Source organism: Jaculus jaculus, chromosome 4 (assembly GCF_020740685.1).
Source record: "Jaculus jaculus isolate mJacJac1 chromosome 4, mJacJac1.mat.Y.cur, whole genome shotgun sequence".
In the NCBI taxonomy this organism is placed as follows: Eukaryota; Metazoa; Chordata; class Mammalia; order Rodentia; family Dipodidae; genus Jaculus; species Jaculus jaculus.
This window is the reverse complement of record NC_059105.1, coordinates 27434169-27452521: the sequence shown is the minus strand read 5'-3', so window position 1 is coordinate 27452521 and position 18353 is coordinate 27434169. Positions and strand designations below refer to the sequence as shown.

General features: G+C 38.2%; 1 protein-coding gene across 3 annotated transcripts in view; it reads right to left on the bottom strand.

Annotated features, from left to right (window-relative positions):
* The window catches only part of Ikzf2 (IKAROS family zinc finger 2), a 167755-nt gene that overhangs the window by 7458 nt on the left and 141944 nt on the right, over window positions 1–18353 (bottom strand). For all 3 annotated transcript variants that reach the window (XM_045147584.1, XM_045147583.1, XM_045147585.1), the window contains exons 6-7: window positions 9662–9799; window positions 1074–1217 (exon numbers count right to left, since the gene is read on the bottom strand). In XM_045147584.1, coding sequence (XP_045003519.1) covers window positions 1074–1217; window positions 9662–9799 — 282 coding nt within the window. The remainder of the gene's footprint in view (window positions 1–1073; window positions 1218–9661; window positions 9800–18353) is intronic.

Here is an 18353-nt window from a genome sequence, read left to right as displayed (position 1 = left end):
CTGCCCTTCATTGACTTCTCACTAAAATCCTTCCAGTAGGTCTTAATGTAGTATGTGGCTGATTTGCTAAATCTTCACTTCTAAATTCAAGGAAGTCTTCTCAACGTGACTATTGGGGTAATAGACATATTCCTCTTTCATCCCTGAAATAACCAAAGGAAAAGCTTTCTCTAAACCACTACTCAATAAAATACCCTACAATACTCCCTCTGGTATTAGGATGTGAGAGTGTGTTCTAATATATTTGCCTTTTCTATTTGTACTATATGACCACAATGTGTACTATACGACCTCGATATGACATAGAGGATGGCATATACAATGAACAGCACTTTCACAATTCCTTCTGCTATATCCCTATCATTCACACATCTTTAAAGAACACATGACCGTATCCTCAGAAGCACCCCATAAGAATTACAGCATGTTATCAGAACGATGTCAACACTGAGCATATCAAAAGAGAATCTAAGGGACTGGAACTGAAAATGGGATGTTTAAATATATGATATTTAATCTTTTCAGTCAAAAATCACACACAGGATGAAACACAAAGATCAAAATATAAAATACAGGCCCACAAATGGACAGTTTTGAATGTAGGCTGTTATATACTTTCTTATGCAGAATTTTGTAAATAAAATATATCTTAATTCTAGCCCAAATACTGAAAGAAGTAATGGCAAGTTAATAAAACAACAAAAGACATGGTCCTAGTGGGACATTTACAAACATTTTAAAATGCGGCCAATAGGGTACATCACCTTCCTTTACTTTGCATGATTATTTTTAAATATTATTTTGATATTCACATGATCATTCATTTTATGCATCATTACATTTGAAATGGTGAGATCTATTACTAGTCCTTCTTGTATTCTCTTTCCCCATTCCTCATGGTGGGTATGTTTACATGTGATGCACACAGAAGGTAAGGGTGCAAAGAAACAATGAGAAAGGCATGGGTACTTCAGCACCACATGAAACATATCATTCATATTTCTAAAACATGAGAACTTGCCTTTTCCAATTCAGATACCTTGTTACAAAGCAAAAGCCTTTGTACTGCTTACCCACAAACTTTTGTGGAGTGGAGCTTTTACGTTTTCCCATGTTTGCCGTGAGCTTCTCTATGACAGCAGGTCTCTCAAAAGGCACCAGAGAAATATTGTTGTCCATAATAGGCTCTTGTTCCTTACAATCTTCCATAGGAGGTACTGTATAAAATCATGTAAAAAGGCAGTCAGCTAATTTCTTCAATATTTGAAAGACACAAGGATAGATATGCCACCTCAATATGTGTTATAAGAAAACAGTCTGCCTGAGTAAAAGAAAGTAAAAAGAACCACTCCTAAGAAAGAATATCATTTAGCATTATACATACAACATACATGCACACACACACACACACACACACACACACACACACGCACGCACGCACGCACAGGAGGTTTTTAGGGGGAAGGGCAGAGAAAATTAAGATTGGCATATCAGGGCCTCCAGCCATTGCACTTGAACTCCATATGTGTGCGTCACCTTGTGTACCTGGCTTACATGGGTTCCAGGAAGTTGAACCTGGGTCCCTAGGCCATAGGCAAGTGCCTTAACTGCTAAGCTATCATCTCTCCAGCCCAGGGTTTATTTTTTATCTGAGTTTCTCTATATTGGTGGCCAGAATGATTACCTGATTTTCTTCTTATTCCCTTGAACCATATTTTTTAACATAGACTAAATCAATAACACCTTAAGACTGCAGTTTTCAAGGCTTTTGGACTATATTTTTTCTGAGACAATTTATATGTGTGAGCTTGTTTTGGAGAAAAGTTTAAACGGGTACTCAGAGTAACACACAGCCTTTGATGGCCTTCCCCACTGAGCCCACATTTGTTCCTGCAACAGGTTGACTTTTCTATCTGATGAGCTTCCAGTCTCATCGGCAGTAGGGAACCTACCTAGACATTACAGTTCTCCTGAAGGTGATCTGGATCTGGCCTGTCTACACATAGCGAACTGTCGTAGCTGACAGTTTAATTTATTTTGGATGTTCATCCCCAAGCTGGCACGTGGGCTCCATACGTGACTGCCCTAGCGCCACCCTCCACCTCAGCCCCGGGGCTACGCTCCAGCCATCACATTTGTCACAGTTGCTACAGGCAAATACGTCTCACATGCTAGCCCTTTAATATTGGTATTAGCTATTAAAATCATAGTGTAGACGGGAACTTGTAAAAGTTATTTTCAACTAGAAATGCTGCTCTGGGATGTTTAAGGATAGTGTAACACCTCAAATCAAACCAGCTGATTAAAATCAGTGCTCACACGAAAGAGCTAAGCTTGCACTGCTTAAGGATTCTCCACCTGAGCAGTACATATGGTAAAGTGAGTAACATGGGTCCCACTGCACAGCACAGGCCTACTTGGTGAAAGATGATGCATCCTCATTTATAGGGGATGCCGCTGGTGGAAGGGAGAAATGTTAAAGCAAAGATGAAAGTAAAGAAAACTGAGTGTGGAAATCAGGTGACCTGTTTAATGACCAATACATATTGCTGATGTTGATGAAAGTGGTATCAAAAACATTTTCATAATTCAGAAAGTTTAAAGAAATCAATATTCAATCTCTGTTTTGGGTAACCTAGTGGCTTGATCAAAAAAAGGTTAACTTATCTTTAATAAGACATCCTGCTGGTACTGAATAGCTAGGAATTCTGCAACTATTGGAGATGAGTTCAGGAAAAAAAAAATCCAAGATGAGATTCCATAATAAGTTAGCAGTAAGGTCATTTTCTATCCTGATATATTTTTTGTATATATATTTATATATTGTATATAAATATATATATTTATATATATATATTTTTTGTATATATTTTTTGTTGTTGTTGTTTGTTTTTTGAGGTAGGGTCTCACTCTAGCGCAGGCTGACCTGGAATTCACTATGGAGTCTCAGGGTGGCCTTGAACTCACTACAATCCTCCTACCTCTGCCTCCTAAGTGCTGGGATGAAAGGTGTGTTTCACCATGCCTGGCCTATCCTGATATCTTTTATGATATTATCAAGAGAAAAATTATGCTCTAAGATATTCATTATATAATCTTTCACTAAAGATACTTAAAAGACAAGTTAATGGTTTTAGCAAGGCAAAGAATTTTTAAAAAATCAAGAATGACCACAGAATTCAGATAAGGGCAAGAAGAACTGAGAAGTAGTGGTGGTGATATTGGTGGAGACCAGGTAATGAGATAAAGATTATTAACACTTATCTTTTGATTTTGGCAGTTGATTTATAAGCACTAACTATCTTATTAAAAATATAATAGTCATGGGCTGGAGAGATGGCTTGGTGGTTAGGCGCTTGCCTGTGAAGCCTAAGGACCCTGGTTCGAGGCTTGATTCCCCAGGACCCACATTAGCCAGATGCACAATGGGGCGCATGCATCTGGAGTTCGTTTGCAGTGGCTGGAGGCCCTGGTGCGACCATCCTCTCTCTCTCTCTCTCTCTTTCTCTCTGTGTCTGATGCTCTCAAATAAATAAAAATGAACAAAAAAATAAAAATATGACAAAATCAGTGTGTGGGGGGCACTTCTATTTCCAGCATTCTGGAGGCTGAGGTAAGAGACTTTTCTGAGTTCAAGGACAACCAGGGCTACAGAGTTCCAGGTCAGCCTGAGCTTGATTAAGACCCTGCCTCAAAACAAAAATACTAACAAATAAACAAACAAAAAAAGACACCAAAGTGGAAGTGGGACTAGCTGGAGAGAGGAGGGATTCAGTGAAAGGGAAAGGACAGTGGGGGCAGGGAACAAGAGAAGCAAACAGCAGGGACTATGATTAAAATATACCAAATACATATATGAAAATTATCAATAAAAAGTCTTTAAAAACTGACTGAAAGCTGGGCATGGTAGCTCACATCTGTAATCCCAACATTGGAAGGCCTGAGCCAAAAGCATTGCTTTAAGTTTGAGGCTAGCCTATGCTACACAGGACAAAACTTTCTCAAAATAAATAAATCTCAAAAGCAAAATAAACAAATGAAGAAGCTATAAAACTTCACAGTAGTCCATGTGTGAATTGAAGAAGAAATTTTTTAAAGACCTAGATCCAAAATATAAAAACCAAAAAAAAAAAACAAAACCTGACAGGAAAAAAAAAAAATGTAAAATTTGCTAAAAACACAGCAAAACTAGCTGATGGGGTTTGCCCATAAAATTGAATATGCTAATTGGTTTTGAAATGAGTCATCTAAAATTTAGCAGCTCTGCTCTGAGTCTCACCCTGAATTTTCACATTTGTACATATCTAACAGTCAAAATGAAACCTGGGTGTGGGAACTGTCCCTCACCACAGCCACCTCACAAAGGGAGGAATGGTCCCAAGTGCAGTGAAGCCCATGTGAGCTGAAAAAAAATGACTTTAACACAGTTTTGGTCTAGCTTGTACTTCATAGAAGCCCCATGTCAAAATCAGTCTTTGTGCGACCATATTGGCAGTAATAATAAACTCTCAATTACTACATAGTAAGTACCATTTTAAGGCTTTGAATTTAACAGTCCTTTTAATCCTTCCAAGTATCCCATGCAAGGGGCACCTTTTCCATCTTCATTTTACACATGGGGGATCAAAGACCCAGAAATTTTAAGTCCTTTTCTCTGTGAACATCTACTAAATACTCAATGTTACTACTAGAATGTCTAGCTTCAGAGCCTGGGCTATGCTATTCTGTTTTTCGTAAATGCATCTTGAATGTTGATATGTTATAGGCTAGTTTGACGTATTTGTGAGTTCTATCATGGAGAAAAGTCCTGATGCATTTTCCCTTAATTACATAATCTGATTGTTTGCTTTCATGAATCTGGATATAATTCATAATATTTATGGATATTATTGCTTAATCCACAAAACAATTTATCTAGATAGCTCATTTGCATTAAACACATCATGACATTGTGAGATTTTATCCAGGCTAAATGTATACCAATGTGGTAACTTTACTTGTTTGAGAAAACTCCAAAACTATGCATCTTCTTTGATTATACTGAAGTTATAGTCAAGATAAGTTGTATTTATGCTTCCACTGTAACATCATTTCAATTTCATCATAATGATCGGCTAGAAATGCAGGTCCATGTGAGTATATTCAACATAGCTTCTTTCATCAATCCCTTGAAAATTCAAGTTCCAGGAAACAGGGCAAAGGACCTAGACTGAGAATTGTATGCAATGGAATGCAGGCAAGAAAGCTCTCTAACAGAAAAGAGAGATCTTGTTGACAAGGTCAGGGAGTAAGCAAAAATATCTATCTTTTGTATTTTCACGTTTTTTTTCAGCACACTGATGATTTTATTGAGAATTTTTGATTTTTGAAAATGTGGATGCTGGCTTTGCTGTCCATGAATCACCTCCCATGTTTCTTTCCGCTTTGCTCTCACTAGTCTTCAGGGCTCTTTCTCTCGTTTTGTTGTGCTCTTGACCTTCTAGAATCTCTCACTATATATCTCCCCCATCACCTTATGCTATGGCTTACACATTATTTGTTTTCACAGATGTTCATGTCATAATGTTTGGTACCCATTCCACTGGTGTGGGATGGCAGAGAGATATTTAAGAGGTGGGGATGTGGGACGTGGCCTTTGTGAAGGGCTTGCTGCTGCCCTTACAGAGCTGGTTAGGTCTCCCAGGAGCGTGCTGGTTCCCACAATAGCAGGCTGATGTAAAACAGCAAGCCTGGCTCTGCCTTGCTCCTGTCCTCCCTATCATACCAGGTGGCTTCTCCTGCGTGACTCCATGGTGGGACTGTCTGCCACGGGGCCCTCACTAGCAGCCAGTGCCAGCCCTGTAGTCATGTGCTTCTGAAACCATTAGCCAGAACAAACATTTTTTTTTTCCCTCTTAGAAACTATCCAGCCTTCTAGTATTTTGTTGTAACAACTCAAAATATACTAAGACAGTTTGTTAAAACCTACTTCTGGCTATTATGGCGAAACCTTCACTTCATCCCTGGAAGTTCTTCAGGTAATTACAATTCTCATCAGTTTTCTCCAAGAGAGTTTTATCTTGGCCATCTTACAGGCAATTCAAAGACATGTATGAAAACTGAATTCTCCTTTTTATTTTCCAACATTTCTATTTTCCTACTACACATTCCAATGAATGGCACTGTCTTCTGTCCTGTCATCCATGCTGGATGCCTGTGGAAAACCCTGGATTTTCTTTCTGTGCCATCCAATCGCCATCTCGGCTACTCCTAAACACATGTTTTTATGCACACATGAAGATACCAAGCGTTTTAGATTTGACATCTATAGCTCTTCTCAATGACCTAGTCTTCTCTATACTATAGGCTACTGAACCCACCTCCTTACTAACTGGTCCACTTATTTATGATTCTGCTAATATGACTCACATTTCTACTAATAAAAAGTAAATTTTATTCCATTTTCTATTTTTTTTGTGGGGGGTAAAGTACACATTTCTTTGTCTAGTACAACAGCCTCTTGACATTCTATTCAGAGATTTTTTTTTTTCCTAGCCTTATCAATTCATCCCGTCCTTCCAAACTAAGGTCCAAGTGTACTAAGTTACTTGTAGGTCCTTTATGGACCAAGATCTTTTACACTTCTATTTCTGCACACAAGCTGAATGGACTGCTCTGCTCCATTTAATAGGTTGCTGCTTTTAATCTTTCAAATCTCAGTTCAAATATAACTTTCCTTGGAAACAGCTCTTAGACATCTAATTTAGCTATCTGTCCTCTGTGCTGCCATTGTCTCATGGTGCTATGCCTGTTATTTTTCTAGGCTATGTTTTCCAATATGTGGTCATCTTTGAGACTGCATTTTATCTGGCTTTGTCGCCCTACTATCTGTCATGCCATGAGACAAACAGTATACTTAACGATGCTCACTTTATGAATTAATGATGGAAATGATGCTGCCTAGTGAAAATAGGTGGAAAAAGCAAACTTGAAAGGCTACAGGTCCCAAGTAGACCTCCATGCTTACAGGAAAAATCCTTTTCAAACAGTTGCATACACAGGCTTAAGAATACCTAAGGCTGGCATACTGTCTGCTTCACACTTTTAAATCTATCTTCAGGCAAAGAAGAACAAAATAATTACATTGTGTGGCTTTGAAACTTGTTTGCCAAGATGAGCAGACTTGAAAAATGAGCATAAAGATACTGTTAAATGAGACAAATAATCTGCCATTAAAAAACAATTCATTTCATAACTAAAATAAATAAAATTCTTTCATTGTCCTCAACCTCAATTGCAATTTCCAAGAACAGTTTATTTTCCTTCCTAAGTGTGCCTTTACTGTTTCCTCATGTCCTGCCATTCCCTTAGCATTGTCAAGTCCAGTGTGCTCTCACACAGCTCTGTCCCAGGCAGACCTCAACCCTATATTCTACATTGGCTGTATTTTTCTCTAGAAGGCACTGATATCACTACTCAGTGGTCCCCCATCAAAGACACCATGAGAATGAAACACTGGATTAGCATAGAAGGATCTTTCCTTGCATCCTGATCAACTAGTTGAGCCTCACTTCCTGTCACTTCCTCAGCCAGGATTATCTGTTAGTATTCTTTGATGCCAACACATGTCTTCATGATATACAGGCTGGGGCTGCCCCATATCTGGAATTTGAACTTATCCCTCAGGCTCAAGTCCAGTACTATGGCAGATAGGCAGCTTGCCTTGATGTCTCCATTAGGTTAGCCTGATACCTGTGCTCACAGAAAACTGTATATACATCTTTATTACAGCTTTGCTTCACTTCATTTTGCTGTTTTTTTTAAGATGAATGTATTTCCTCCTAGCACTTGTGTATAAAATAAAGTGTACCCTTTTATTTTTACAACCTCAGAATGTAAAAAGTATGAACACAGATACACACACACGTAGACAGAAACACATGAACACAGACTAGTAATGACTCCACAAGATATCTCTGAGAAACTTTGGCATCTCCCAAACCATTAGTTTTATGTATCTGATTATCCTTGAAAACCAACAATTTAAGCCAAGCAATGCTCTGAGCAGACAGATGACATCACCAATGCTTACATGAACACTGGTAAGTAATGACATTATAGGAAATAACCCCTTATTGTTTGTATTACTGTGCTGAAATGTAATAATAAAAATAACTATTTAGAAGATATTTATTATATAACAATCACATTGAATTCTCAGATTAAGCCCATGAAGGACACAACCAGACAACATTTAGCCAGAACAGGTTTACTAAACTCCAAGCCCCAACTTTACAACCATCATGCTCTGGGCCCTACCCTATCTTGAGTGAGTGAGGACTCACCCAAGAAATGCAAGCTCACAATATCAAATTTATATAGGGTTGAAACACGGGTTTATGAAAATATTAGTCATGATAATAAATTTTAAAAAGTGGACACTCACAATGCTTTATCAAACTGAACCAGATTCTTTAGAGTTATAGGACCTATTACCTACACAAGAAAATGCTCAAATTATTTAAGATGATTTTTTAAAATTTATAAATAAAAAACAAATAATCAGCCAGGTGTGGTGGCGCCTGCCTTTAATCCCAGCACTTGGGAGGCAGAGGCAGGAGGATTGCTGTGAGTTTGAGGCCACCCTGAGACTCAATAGTGAATTCCAGGTCAGCCTGGGCTAGTGTGAGACCCTACCTCAAAATACAAAAACAACAAAAAACCTACAAATAATCACTAATTGCCCAATAAGCACAGTCCCATAGTATATACTATACAAAATAACCCAGCATGCCTTAAAAGGATCCTTGAGCTGTCCATGTCTAAATCAGTGGACACCTATTTTGAAAGTGACTAAAACAAATTACAATACTGGTCAAATAACAAAATAATAAGTCAGGACTTTTGTTTCTATGTGAATAGATGAAAACAATCAGAACAAAATACAATGGATAAGACAAGAAAGACATTATAAACCAGAAGAGTTTTCCCATTTTATGGACAATTTACTGAAATTAACTTGTAGGAGTTGCAAACTTTCAATTGGTGAACATTAGGACTACCCCTCTACCTGACAAAGTGTACTCTGAAAATAAAGATGTTTTGATTAGAGAATGTTTCTTAAGGAGAAAGGGGTAGCATTTGACTTTTCTACATTTTCTTGCTAATGAACAAAGTAAAATTACTAATTTCCCAAGTAAGTTATATGGGAGATTAGAGGAATTTCACACTGTATTACTGACCATGCACCTAGCACAGAAGGAAAACCTACAGCTTACACAGCACCATCTCTGCCATCAGGTTAGAAAACAAAACAAAACAAAACAAAACAAAACAAAACAAAACAAAACAAAACAAAACAAACAACAAAAAAAAAACCGCAAGCGCAGACTCAACAGTATTCTCCTTTGGCATATACTTTAAAGTGGGACACCACCATAGTGTTAACTCAAACGCGGGCTATTACAGATACGCTGGGTGCACCACAGAAAATGCAACACACTTGTCTGCAGTGGATCTCAAAACTCAGCCGATTTCAAATACCGAGGCAGACAATCTCCTCCAGAAGTAGTGTGTGCATTTAGAACTGCGGAGAGTAGACAGGTGGAGGGAGCGGTTTACCCACGCTGAGCTCACGAGCAGGAGAGGGGCAACACAAGGGATGAAGGCAGCTTCTACCCACCGTGGTGACTCATGGCCTGGCCGGCAGCCTCCATGCTGACATTCTGGAGATAGTTGTGGCAGCGTTCCTTGTGCTCCTCCAGGGAGCTGCGCTGCTTGTAGCTCCGTCCACAGTAGTTGCACTTGTGAGGTTTTCCCACTGCGAAGAGAGCGCAGGGTTAGCTCTGCCACCCTCATCCAAAGCCAAGTAACGGTTTGGAGGAAACTTTTACATTTTTTTCTTCTTCAGACTGATGTCTTTTCCTCCTCCACATTTCAACTGAGGCCCAAAAGGTAACAAAGTTCTGCTAAATCTAAAAGACAGCTAGAAGCTAGGCAGATGATAACTCCGGCAGTCGGGGACGTGCTGAAGCAACTCATGCTCTGACTGTATTCCTGACCGTGGAGAGGTGAGAATCAATTTTCAAGTTCTATGACTCTTCAGCATCAACTTTATACAATTACATCGGGTTTCACTTATTTACCAGACAAATTAGGTCTATCTTAGATATACAATGAGGTGTGTGTGTGTTGCTAAGAGATAAAAACTTTTTCTTAAGGAAAACTAAAAACACAACTTCAAATGTCACTGTTTAAATAGAAAGAGATTATTCATGAGTATCAAGAAAATTAAGAATTCAAACAATGAAAAGTGACAGGTGAAAGGAGAAAGAAGGTGCCTGTTCTCTTGCATACAGCAACACTGTGGAGCAGCTGTGTGCTCTCCCCCATCTGTACTGCTTCGGTGATACCAAGAATTAACCGACTAGGCACTTTGAGTCAGGAGCATTAGCAAGAACTGCCAGAGCCCTAATATATTCAGTTACAATGACAGCGGTGCTTTCCAAAACATCTCATACTCAGGAAACGAAATTTCCCTCATAGTCAGGGAGCCACTGTCTCAACCATGTGCTGCCCTATGTACTGAGATGCTCATGGACAACTCTTAAAACCTGATATAAAAAGAAAACAGCCATTATGGACTGAGACATGCCTTACTATGCCGTGATTCATAAGAATTTCTAGAGCACTTCAGTTCTTGGTGTGAAATGGATACCGAGCAACAAGCGCTGGCAGGCGTCCTGTCAAAGCCCCGCCGGACAGTGCGAACCAGGACGGCGTCTCTCATCTGACTCCCAAAGGAAGCATTTCGTCTTGCCCAGGGAACAAACACCTCTTTTTTCATGACTGTAGATAGCATCCTTACCTCCTGCCACCTTACAGAGCAGGTGATGACTCTGGTCACAAGAGGAACTTAAACACTCTAACAAGACAGACGGGGGTGCAGGGGGGCTGAATAGTTTCACTGGACTGGTTAAAACCAACCAACCAAATAACAACAACAAAAACACCTTGTACTGCATTTGAAATATACACAAATTAAAATTATATAAATCATAGATTCATTGTTTAAAATACTAAGGAAGGGCTAGAGAGATGGCTTAGTGGTTAAGTGCTTGTCTGTGAAGCCTCAGGACCCCGGTTCAAGGCTCAACTTCCCAGAACCCACGTTAGCCAGATGCACAAGGGGGCACATGTGTCTGGAGTTTGTTTGCAGTGGCTGGAGGCCCTGGCACACCCATTCTCTCTCTCTCTCTCTCTCTTTCTCTCTCTCTCTCTCTCTCTCTGCCTCTTTCTCTCTCTGTCTACCACTCTCAAATAAATAAAAATGAACAAAAAAAATTAAAAAAAATACTAAGGAAATAACTTATTTTTCAAAACCAAGAATTCCTGGGGAGTAGCAGTGAGTATTGTACCAAACTTAAAGCTCAGTCAGTCAACAACAGTGTAAATGACCTATATTTACATGTAACTCTAAGACATGGAACTACATAACAAAATGTTCCTGTCTGCTATAAGCATTATTCATCATTTTCTAGAAACAGTGGTGAATGAATTTACACTGAATAAGACTAGTAACACATTAATACTTACTACGTTTTGAAATGCATAACAGTCCACTGTGAAATAGTTCAGTCATCTCCAGTCATCCCTGGTGTTAGGCCTGATGCATGGGACCCTAAGGTGTCTGTGCACACCTGCCACACTCTCTTCCCCTTCTTCTGTGAACACTTGGTGCCATCTCACCCTGGCGGAAACATGGTTCTTTTCTCTCTACTGCCCTTGACTCCCAGCCCTGCTATAAGTTCTCAACACATCCAGTAAGGTGAACTGGACAGAAAATTTTTACTGCTCCAAACTCATTTTTTTTTTAACTGTTCTCATTTGTAAATCCTTTCTTTGTTTGCTTTAATTCTTCTCCCATTTTTGTAACTGGTTTGTTCTAATATATTACTCCTCCCCCAGCACCCATTCTGTTCTCAGAGGAGCCTATGAGGATTTGAGTGCTGGATTTAAAATTGAAATCACAGTTTCCCTTCTTCGTCAACCCACACACTGGAGACACGATGGATTGCAACATGTCTTAGAACGAATCCATCTCCAAGAAATGTACTTTGGAAATGCTCTACCATTTCTCTCTACCTCTCTCAATCATTCAATATATACATTTATCAAAAATAATACTAGGTACCAACACAGTGATGGGACTAACATGAAAGGTGGAAAAGGCATTTCATGGTGTCTATGCTTATGCAACAGACCAAGGAGGACAGGCGAGACTCTAGAGACTGGCAGTTCTACAGAGCAACGTGTGGTGCACTAGCAAACACGAGAGAACGGTGAGGTGACGGGACAGGAACAAGGGGCTGAGGTAGAAATGGAGCAATAAATGAAGGTAGTTTCCAGTCAGAAAATTAGAATAGGACTGAAGGCAGTATAACACAGTTTTATAAAATACACACATTAATTTTCTCTCATGTTTTAGCTCCTTCCAAATCCACTTTTCTGCCATGACTACTCCTTTGAAAACTGTTTCCAAGTATCACCTACAATCCTTGCCAAATCCAATGCCTCTACCATTGCCATAGACAACTTCCTACAAGCTCCTTAAAAATCAGTTTATGAACATGCTGTTTCTATTTCACTAGGAAACCTACTCAAGTCTTGGGTCTCCTATTGCAGTTTTGGGGGTCGGATTCTGTGTTTGCCCTCCCTGACATTGCAGCTTGTTGATACTTTGCAAATGTGTCATTTCCTCTACACTCTGTTCTCAGAACAGTAGTCTTCCTCTTCATTCTCTAGGCAAGTGTTCATTTCTATGAGAAATTCCCATCATGCCTGGACTGGTGTTCCATGTTTAAAGCTTGCATCAAAACCTTTGTTCAATGACTGGGGGATCCCTTCCCCATAGTCAAAACAACATCTCTCCCTGTGCCTTTATAGCACTGTTGCAGCCAGGTTCACATTGCTGGTAGAAAGCACCCAACCAAGAGAAGCTTCTGGGAAAAAGAGGTTTATTTTGGCTTACAGGCTCGAGGAGAAACTCCACGATGGCAGGGGAAAACGATAGCATGAACAGAGGGTGGACATTACCCCCTGGCCAACATAAGGTGGACCACAGCAACAGGAGGGTGTGCCCAACACTGGCATGGGGAAACTGGCTATAAAACCCATAAACCCACCCCCAATGATACACTCCCTCCAGGAGGCGTTAATTCCCAAATCTTCATCAGCTGGGAATCTAGCATTCAGAACACCTAAGTTTATGGGGGACACCTGAATCAAACCACCACAAGCACTCATTCACATTCTGCATAATTATCTTCGTGACATCAATTTACTTCCTTGGCACAAACAAGGAGGTTCTTAAAGACAGAGTTGACACAATTTCCAATGTATAATGCTTACAGTAGTTATTAAACAGAAGAGGAGCTTGCTATGTACATCTGGCTGTCAGCAACCTTTGTAAAGCATACTTTCCACCTTATATTTTTTAAAATTCTTTCCATCCTTTTATCCCATATTTCAACCAAAATTACCTAGCATATATACTTATAAGATTTAACATTTTTTTTTCATTTTCTGGAATGGCTCCATTCCATTTCTGCCTCTTAAGATTTTCAACATTTTTCTATTTCCAACTTCTTTAACTCTTTTCCAAAAAGTGATCTTACTCACAATGCTATTACCTATCGGCCCTCAGGCTTAGAATACTGCTAAGACCTTATCTTGCCTTATTTCTAGCTTTGATTGAGAGTACTTATAAATTCATTTTACTTTTATGTAAGATCACAAATTTCTTAAGAAATTAGAACTTCATTTTCTATACCTTTGAAAAAGAATTTAACATGATGCCTTCCTCATGGAAAGAATAAATGAAGTTTTAATGAGCAACATTTCTAAACAAATTTGAAAGTAGCCATGATCAGGTTTTATTTAAGACTTCTTTAATTTCAGCAACGTCTGTGAATCTTGATTGCACAGTTCTGATAAGTATTTACTTGTTTTTCTTATTAATTTTTGGATGCCATACTAAATGACATTTTTTTAAAAAATTCCAATTTCAAATTGTTTATTCCTACCACATACAAATATAATTGATTCTTCAAAGTATATTTAAGTGTTCACTGCTTCATGGGCTCGCATACTGTATGTGTGTAGGAATGCTTGTGAAGGGGAGCAACCTTTCAGTTAGATAGGAGTCAGCTAACAAGACCTACTGTAGTCCACAGTGACTAGCTAATAATATGTTATAATTTTGCAAATTTCTAGGAGAGTAGATCTTAAGTGTTCTAACCATAAAAAGATAGCTATGTCAGTAATGAAGGTTTAATTAGCTTGTTAGCTATCCTATAATGTGCACACATATCAAAACATCACATTATATGTAGAGGCCATATTTTCAATTGAAATGTTTTTAAGAGAAAAATGTGCTTGATTTATTTATATTGACCTTGAACCTTGATGCATTAATGAAATCACTTATAGTTTAAATTATTTGGTAGATTCACTGGTATTTCTACATAGGTCATATCACTGAAATTTAAGATCACTTTGCTCATCTCTTTCCTATTTCAATGTCTTTTTATTTCATTCTCTTGTGTTATTACAATAATTAGACTCTCAAGATGATCTTGAATAGAGGTTGAGACACTCTTGCCACATTCCTAACCATAGGGTAAATTTTCCCCATTTTACTATTAGTTTGACAACAGCTAAATGTTTTTACCATATTTCATTTCTTTAGATAGTTTTGGTTTTAGCTTACTCTGCGTTTTATATTTTTTTAAGAAGGGAGCTGAGATTAATTTAAGAATCTTGTTTCTCATTTAGCCACTTAATGCTACACATTAAGCCTCCTAACTCCATTCCCATCATGCCAATCTTTCCTTGCACATTCTTTGACATACAATGTATGCTTATAACAGCCATTTCATCAACTTGCCAACTTTTCTAAGGCACAATTATTATCCAAATTATGTATATATTTTACTCTTGCATGGCTGGTAACTTTTAATGGGATGCTGAGTATTAATAAGTTTTGCATTAGTGAGTTTTAGATTGTGCTAGATTTCTTTAAATGTGATTGGCAAATTTCCAGTTAGCAGTTACATTGCCGAAGTCAGGTTGGTCCTTTTGAAGTTTGATTTTATGGTTGAACATAGGTCCTGAACATACTTTTATAAAGGCTACTTTAGCTGCTGTGAACTTGACTGAATGCTTGACATCACAAGGCCTTTCCATTTTGACTAGTGAAAATTAACTATCTGTGGCTTTGCATTAGGTTTAGGAAGTATCTGGCCTTCTGGTTTCAGTTTTTCCATAGGCTTCAGGTAAGCAGATCACTCTTATCCAAAAGCTCAAACGGATCACCTGAAAATCTTATGCCACTTCCATGCAGCTTCCTTCCATCTGACAGTTGGCTTCCTCTATGCTCATAGTCTCCCTGGGCTCTGATTTCTGCCTCCTTGGTTCTGAAAACTAACTCCAGAAAGTATACTAGGAGGATCCTGGAACCTGCAATCTTTGTTTTTCTTTCTCAAGTGTCAAAGTTCTATACTACTTATTGTGATTAAATTCAGTTAACAGACCTCATTGAATATTCAACTTGGTTAAGACAGGAAAGTAACTCTGGTTCCCATACTCATTGTGGTTGCAAGCAAATACCAAGAAGTCATGTGAACTTTGTAAGTTTTAGTACCAATGTAATTCAAATAAGTGAAGTAAGTCTTCTTATGAACACAATTCCCAGAAGCCAGTTATGATGCCAGAAACAGAGAAGACAGTAAGTCCAATGTGTCTAACAACTCCAAAAATTAGTATACTGTCTTTTCCTTAACATATCTTTCAAAAAAAATCATACACTAACAACAATGAAAGAATTCTTATCAGAATGTGTCAGATATAAATTCTTGCTATGAGGGAAAATTACAAATTGAAAATTTAGAAAGCATGGGCAGGGTGATAGCCCAGTGGTTAAAGAGGCTTGCAAAGCCTGATGGCTAGCCCAAATCTGATTGCCCAGTATCTATGTAAAGCCAGACACCCAAAGTGGCACATGCATCTGGATTTTATTTGCAGTAGCACAAGGCTCTGATGTACCCATATTCATTCTGTGTATGTGTCTCATAAATAAATAAAGTTTTAGAAACAAAAGAAATTAGACCAAATGCTTGATAACCCAAACAATTTGACTAGAAAAAAAACACTTAATTATATTTCTATATGTCTAAATAAGGAATTAGAAATAAGAAATGACTATCCCTAAACTCCTAGGACCTCCTTACACCTATCTAAATACAAGACCGTGTCAATAGTAATGAAGAATTTTGAAACAGGAATGTTTACCATGAGTTCATTATGAAGATATATAGCACAAGCAAGTCTTGTTCACTTATATTTTCTTGAAATAGTTCACTTCAAGAGTTTTCCTAGTGAACCTATAAAACAAATTACAATAGTACTAATACATTGGTAAATGTCATATTCTTTATATAGATGTACGCATGTTTGCACTTATAGAAACACACAATCAAATACATCTATATACAGAAAATATATTTACCATTTTTCATAAAAGACAATTCATAAAAGACATGAGCAATACATATATATGATATTTATTTTCCTTTAGTAAAATTGAACATATCTGCTTATAAATACTCCTAAAGCTAGAAATATTAGGAGATTTTAATATTTGGCATTACCTGGCAATTAATTTACCTGAAGAAAAATAAATACTAACATATGACAGAAATAATTTTTTTTCTTTCTTTATCCATAAGTTATATTACAGATGAATTTGGGTCAGTTTTATTGTATGGACTCCATATATGAACAACTTTAACACTATTATACTCAGGATTAAAAGAAGATTTTTATTAATTCATAGTCTATGAGACAGACAATTTTTCTAATATTGTCACTAACAATATGATTTGTTATTAAAATAAGTTATCTACTAAGGTGCCAAATCTATGTCCTTAAGCTATAATCAGGCAAACTGGAGTGCTAAAATACTCTCTAGGGAGACCATAAAAAGCTTCCTATGTCTGAGGACATTTAAAAGAAAACCCTCAGAGACAATGCTTTACCAACTGCTGAGTGTGGTAGCTTGAATGAATGTATTCCATATATATTCCATTTTACTAAAGCTTCTTGGATTTCCAGCTGCCTGTGGGCAGATCTTAGGGTCCAGCTCTAAGGTGTATGGGTGGATTTGGAATTCCAGTGTAAAGACATGCAAAGTTCTTGAGCTGTGCCTGGCATTCCTAAGCGTGCTTGCTTGTGCTGGTATAGCTTGTGGCTTTTCTCTCTCTGTTTGGACCTGTGAAAGCAGACCACCTTCTTCTGCCATTATGGAGCTTGCCCTGGATCTGTAAACTTCAAATAAATTTCCTTCCTCCATAAGTGTGCCTGGTTTGAAGTTCATCCCAGCAACTGCAGCTGACTGGTACAAAATTGGTACCAGTAATGGGGTGTGATAAAATGAATCTGGCCATATGGATTTTGGTCTTTTGTAACTTGTGTGCTGAAGGAATGGGAAACTTGGAGTTTGCAACAGAAGATGCCCTCTGGAGTGGTAAGCCAAGTATAATAGACTATTCTGATGAGAGTTTGCAAATGCTAACTGCAGAGAGAATTGTATTTAGAGGCTTGGCTTTTGAACTTTCTTTGGGGAAGGAAAGACTGTAGAAAACCTTGTTTGATATGGGCTACTGACATAAGTGCTGGCTGCATTCTGCTGCTCAGGCCCATAGAGTTAAAGTTTAATAGGCTCATGTGATTGGCTAAAGATACGGGACTGAGAGTTTTCAGATTTTAAGTTGGAAAGATTCAAGCAAGTTTAATATTACTGGCACAGAAACTGATTTTAGGTTACTGAAGTGGCTATTGTCAAGTAAATTTTCAATCTTAATGAAGATGGCCCAATTGCTTTACATTAAAACAATGGAGAGGATGCCTGTGGAAAGACTATGATAAAAATGCAAATTCTTTTGGAAAGAGTTTGGAAAAGGAACTAGTTTATAGTAGACAGCTTCAGGGTGCTGAGATGAACTTCCAGACCAGACACAGTTATGGAAGGAAGGGACTTATTGAAGCTCACAGATCCAGAGGAAGTTCTATAATGGCATAAGAATCTGGCCCACTTTCACAGGATCCGGCAGAAAGATAAAATACACAAGGCAAAACCCCCAAAACCACACTAGAAACAAACACACTTCAGGAACTTTGCATTTCTTTATACTGGAAATGAAATTCCACCACCACACCTTAGGGACAGACCCTAAGATCTGCTCAGTGACATCTACTCCAGCCAGGTGGATGCAGATCCAAATTATATTCAAACTAACACACTGTTCTTCAAGGTT